Below are 6,000 nucleotides of genomic sequence, written 5' to 3'. Positions count from 1 at the left end.
TAAGCAGACGCTCTCCTCCGGCTACCAGCAGAGTCTTGGACAGACAGTGTTAACTGTGGAAACACTGCAGGCTTAGGTGGGAACGGGTACTACTGCAAGCACAGGAGCGCAAGCACCCTCAACTTGATGAGCCTGTGTGTGAAGACCTTTCTAGGGAAAGAAACTGCGCATCCACGGTGGGAGGGCATCCTAACCAAGGTCCCTCCAACACTCCTTAGGTGAGTCTGACCACGTGAAACACTCCCAGGAATGTTCTGGAGGTGGAGTCATTTTCAGGGTGAGGTACTTGAAGTTCACCACGGCTAGTCTTCACGGCCGGCAGAGACTGCTGGTAAACAGTTCTCTGCTGAGTGGGGGCTCAACTTAGCATTAGGAAGCCACTACCTAAGAGCCCCCCCCCCCCCCCCCCCCCCCGCCAAACAAACAAAAACCTCATTCTAGGACAAAGAATCTTAACTTTTTGCTGATTAATGTTTTAGATTTCCTGGTTCCTTAGAAGCGGGTTTGCTCACACCCTTGTGGAGCCTGTTGGCAGTCTGCCTTGGTGAGCCTGAAGACTAACTGGCAGACAGAAACATCTTAATAAAGTATTTTTTCCTGTAAGTATAGAAGTGGTAATATCAGAAACAGATTTGAAAATCATCAAAGAAAAGGCTGGAGTCCATAATGGAATGGGAATTTCCACATTCTTGCAACATGGCCCCAGATCAGACCCAGGCAGAGCACATACCAGTTTATTTTGAATGAAACACAGATCAGTGTTTTATGAATATAACTTACTACATTAATATCAGATAAAAACAGCTTTCAAATACATGCATAGAAAGTTAAGCATAGTCTTTGAGCTCCTTATTTCTAAATATACAAAAAAATACATTTAAATTATATAATTTTAGTGAATCAAAGACTTATAAAATTACAATTTTGGTTTTCACAACATAGAAAAAATACAAAAATGACTATATATATGGTTGTATAATTTTTTTACCCAAATTTCAAAGGAGCAGTATGTACTGACTTTGATGCTTTATAATGGTTGATCTGAAACTCAGAACTGAATGTGATTTTCAGGTTGGACCACAGCAACATCAGGCTTTTATTAGAAGTGCAAAGCAGCGGCACCATTGATCCCTCATCTGCCTCTTGGGCCTGGCACTGGCTGCTCCTCTTGTTCAGTTTGCTTTTAGAGGGACTTTCCTGACCGGGAGGACAGCGCTATATTCCATGACTAACTCCATGGGGCCTTTGATTATGGTCCCCACCTCAGCGCGATGTATGTTAACAACAGGAGTCTACAGCGAACTGCTGTGCACCTCAAAGAACCCTTCCCTTCAAGAGGGCCCTGGGGAAGGAAGATCTGAGACAGTCAAGAGGGTGTGGGAAGAGGACGCCTCTGACTCTAAGTCTGACAAAGTACCCACTGAGAAGTACCTTCTTCCTTCACACCTTATCAGACCTGACACTTGAAAGGCTGGATGGTCTCAATTTATAGAAACATGATTACCTCAAAGGAAAAATTAATTCATGTTAGGGATGAAAAAGGACAAAAACCTAAAACCCAGTTCTCAAGAGCGGTGACTGACACTTTCACTCATGCTGTCTTCAGTGCTCATGTCCAGAGGACACTGGACTGAGACCCTTTTTGAAGGGAACCGGTGACTGTCCTCAGCACCCAAGTTCAGTGTGATGCAGTTTAGCCGATGCAGAAGGCCAAGGAGGACTCCTGACCTTGGGCTGGAGATGCGTCTCACACCACCTACAGCCATTCCAAGGCAGCTCTACCAGTCAGCCACTGTAACGGGGCTGATAAACCCATGTTGATTCTGCGTTACACAAGTACAGTGTGGAGGAATTAAAAGCTGAAGAAAATCTTTCCACTTGTTTGTCTATCAAACACAGCCAAGTCCAGAGAGCTGGCTGGAGGCAGAGTTCTAGTGTCCCCTCTGACAGTGACTTCCTACACACCTGCCAGCATTCACTTTCAAGCTCCTATGACAACATGCATCTGAAAATGTAGTTCTCATTTCAATCTTCTGATTGTAACTATTATATTCTAAATGACAATGGACTTTTAAAGTCTTAAAAGATAAGACAAGGGAAGAGATGCTATTAATGTGCTGTTGATGATCAAGAGCGCAGCTGAACGTGGGCTTCGCATTGCCATCAGAACCATATTTTCTATTTGTAAAAGGTCAGTTTGCTGAGTGCTCCGTGAGGGCAGTGGGCAGGGCAGTAACTTGAGTTCTGCCTGTCTCCTCCAGACCTTTCCTAAAGGGACTAGATAGATGGGTAGGCAATAAGTGCTAGGAAGACACTATACGATGATGTCCACAGTCACAAGCCAGCTGGTGGCTGCTCTGACTGTGGGACGATACTGCTTTTAGCTCCTCCTAGAACATGTGTTCTAGCTGAACTTACAACTTGGTGGGAATTAACACAGGGCCACAATCAGGAAAAGTATCTAAACAGAAGAGTAAGAAATTAAAATACAATAAGTCTGTTTCTGAATGCTTTTCTGGACTATGGTGGTGAAGCCACACCTTCCAAGTGTCTTTAATTACAGCTTTCCTCCTCCTGTGTAATGAGATGGCCTTTGCGTCTGCCAACAAGAACAGCTCTGGACTACACACATCTGTGCTCTGAGCTAGCTACAAGGGAGGTGCTCGACGTTTACTAGGGACCAAGCCTCCCCTCTCACACCTCAGCCTGTTACATTCTGACAGAGGCTAACCCAGGTAAGGGTCTCCACAGGATACACAGACTTACTAAATCCGAGCACGGTTCTTAGTGGCAGGCAGTAATGACTCACTTAAAAACAAATGAAGGCTTGTAGTGGTTTTCTGGTTACAGGCACTACCCAAAGCTTCTAATTACATGTACATCTTGGAACTCATTCACTAGATATGAGGGGCTAGGTCCCAGCAAAACTTCAGAGCATTCCAGAGGACAAATTGCCGCTTCATAATGACAGTTTCCAGCATGCAGTCAAGCACTTTGAGAAAGAAATGCTAAACACACTGCAGACTGCAAGAGCATGTCTACCGCAAGCTGGGCAGTCGGTTGGCGTGAGGGCGCTGCTCGGACTGTAACTCTCAAGGGCTTGTGGTACAGCTCGTTATATGTCAGGAACAGGAAGGACACGGAGGAGATAAAATACCAATCCCTTCGAGCGCCATCATAGATACTGGGAACTTCTGGGTAGAGCATGCTCAAAGGACCAGCTGGGATGCTTTATGTAACAGCTTTTTGCATTTTTATCTTTATTTTTATTTTTTATAAAATCCCAGGCCCATGTGACACTGGATTTTGGTTTTTATTTTGTTTTGTTTTTAATATTTTAAAAATAGTTCTTACTTATTTTCTATGAAATGTACTGGGAACTCAAAAAGTCTGCAGCATGTTTTGATCATTGAAAAGTTTGGTTTGGGGTAGTGGTGTGGAGGGCTAGTCAAACTTCTTGTGTTCTTCAGTGCGGGAAAGGACCTTTCTTCTCTGGTGGATCATGTGGAAGTAGAGCTGGGGGAACACTGCAAGACAAGAAAAGGACACCAGGTTAGAACCTTCAGAAGCTCTGTCCCCAAAGCAGGGTCCAGACGGCGACTGCTTTTCCATCCATCACCAATGGGAGTAATAAAACAGGCTTGGGGTAGGGCAACATGGAGAGTCTCCTGCTTCAGCTGCAGGGAAAGAAAGCACTGTGGAGCCCAATGGCAGACACCCAACACTACCATAGGAGTCAAGATGCCACAGGCGACCCAAGAGTTAGTCTCATCTGTGCTGGAGACAGTATCATCTGAGGCAAGTTTCTCCCACTGAGCAATGGACCCAAACCCTGGTTATGCTCCACTAATGTGCCCATTTATTCTAGCTAATTCCAGAACCACCAGAGAGACCTGTGATGGAGTCATCCCTATCTCAGAGGAGGAATTAAGGCTCCAGAGAGGGTAAACAACATGCCTAGGGTCTCACAGAGAACCTGGGATCGGGTTCTGGACTCCCAACTGTTTGGGGAGGTGGCAACAGCTATCACCTCAGGGTATGTCCTGAGAAAGGCTGTTCTATGATTGGCAGAATGAGGAGGAAGGGGAGGGCCACAAACTTTGACTTAAAACATAACACAGCAGGGTTGCGGGGGTAAAAAAGCCAGTAGAGAAGGGGGGCCAGTATCTTCAGTCCTTGGTACTGGTTCTTAGAAGAGGGACTGCCTTCCTAGGGAATACTTGGCAAGAGGGTTGGGGTTATTGGCATTTAGATATGAAACTAGGGATGCCAAAATATTCCTAATTGACATCTGTTCACCACAAATCAAATGCTCAGTGGAGAAGTACCAACTGAGCAACGTGGCCTTCACCTTTCACAAGGCTACTGCAAACAGGGACATTCAGTCACCATATAAACACCGTGAGGACCTCAGCCCTCCCGTCCCTTCTCAGTGGCCCCATCTCTGTTCTCCAGAGAGGAGCCTGTATTTGAGGGGAGGAGGCTTCTACTATTGCAAATTCTCCTTGGGACAGTTTCTTTCTTTTCAAATGGATTCCACCCTGAAACTCACTATGTAAACCAGAGTATCCGCCCACTTCTGCCTCCCAAGTGCTGGTTTCAAGTTGATCAACTTTTAAATTCCCTCTTAAAGAACTTCAAGATGTCAGGAGGTATCCAGAGATGTGGCCAACAGGCCCAAGCCTGGTTGCTACTCCATTTGCTATTTCCAGGGAGAAAGTTACTCACAGAAAAGGCTCAGCTTATGCAAAGAATTCAACAGTGACAGAACTATTTTAGTACAAAAAGCAGAAAATTTGACAAGCTCTATAATCTAAAAACTGGAAGGAAGGATATAATTAAGCCATAGGGAGTGCTAATTGTAATCATTTAAAAATGCGGGGCCAGCCACATCGCTAGCTTTCCCTTAGGAAAGGGACTGAGCTGAGCATGTGGAGGCCCTTCCCTGGCTGCATTGGGGATTGCATTACTCACAGAGAGTGGGTGCCAATGGCTACTTCAGAGGGTAGTACTAGAGGCTATTCATTAGGCCTGTCACTGGCAGTAAAAGCAGATGGTCATGGGTTCCTTCAGTCCTGGGAAAGAAGAGCTTGAGGCTATCAGCAGGGTCATACTACAGACACGAGGACAGATGTGGTTTTTTCTAAATTCTGAATAAAAAATAGTATGTGTGCACTGTGTGTGTGCATGTGCCATGGCACATGTATGGAGGTCACAGGACACCGTGTAGGTATCGTCCCTTTCATTCCACCGTGTGGGTTCCAGACACGGCTCTCAGGTTGCCAGGCTTGGCACTTTACCCAGAGACATCTTGCTGGCCCAGATGTGGCTCTTTCCATTCTGTTACAATCGGCAGAGGCCCCTCGTGCTCTAGGGAGAGAAGAGGTATGTGGGGCTGGACACTGGATGCTCTTGGGCTGTCTTCTAGTTCCAGTGGTGACTTCTCGGCAGCCAAAGCACTGATACTATCTCTGCCAGAATACCACTGTGATCAGGATGAATAATTCCTGACCCACAGCTACTTTAACCACATCCAGCCATGCTGATGAAAACCTTGAAGAAAATATTAACCTGAATAAGCAACTGAGAAATCTACCATCTTGTGTTGGTTCTGAACTGGAGAGCAGAAACGAGGGAGGGGAAGAAGGTTAGAAAAGCAGAGTTCCCTGGTTGGAGATGGGTCAGCCATAAAAAGGACACATTTCTCTTACAGAGTACCAGGGTTTGGTTCCCCACACCCATGTAGGACAGTCAAAACTACCTTTAACTAATTCTAGCTTCAGAGGATCTGATGCCTCTGGCCCCCTTAGGGACTTATATGCACATACACACGTCCCACCCACAACTGAAAATAAATCTTGATGACTTAGTGGATAAAGTGCTCTTTGATCTCTGGCTCACATGGAAAGAGAACCGACAGCTCTTTAAAGTTGTCCCCTGACTTCCAGGTACGCACTGTGGCACGTGTATACCTACATTCCCTTAATAAACATAGAAACA

The 6,000-nt window shown here is 45.6% G+C and overlaps 1 protein-coding gene across 1 annotated transcript in view; it reads right to left on the bottom strand.

Moving 5' to 3' along the window:
- Window positions 1–667: 667 nt before the first annotated feature.
- Window positions 668–6,000, bottom strand: part of Hacd2 (3-hydroxyacyl-CoA dehydratase 2) — a 103,198-nt gene continuing 97,865 nt past the window's right edge. The window contains exon 7 of the mRNA XM_036204006.1: window positions 668–3,527. Coding sequence (XP_036059899.1) covers window positions 3,445–3,527 — 83 coding nt within the window. The 3' untranslated portion in view covers window positions 668–3,444. The remainder of the gene's footprint in view (window positions 3,528–6,000) is intronic.

The sequence above is a fragment of the Onychomys torridus genome, chromosome 12 (assembly GCF_903995425.1).
Source record: "Onychomys torridus chromosome 12, mOncTor1.1, whole genome shotgun sequence".
Taxonomy (NCBI): domain Eukaryota; kingdom Metazoa; phylum Chordata; class Mammalia; order Rodentia; family Cricetidae; genus Onychomys; species Onychomys torridus.
Note: the sequence above shows the minus strand (reverse complement) of the source record. Positions and strands in the feature narration are given on the sequence as shown.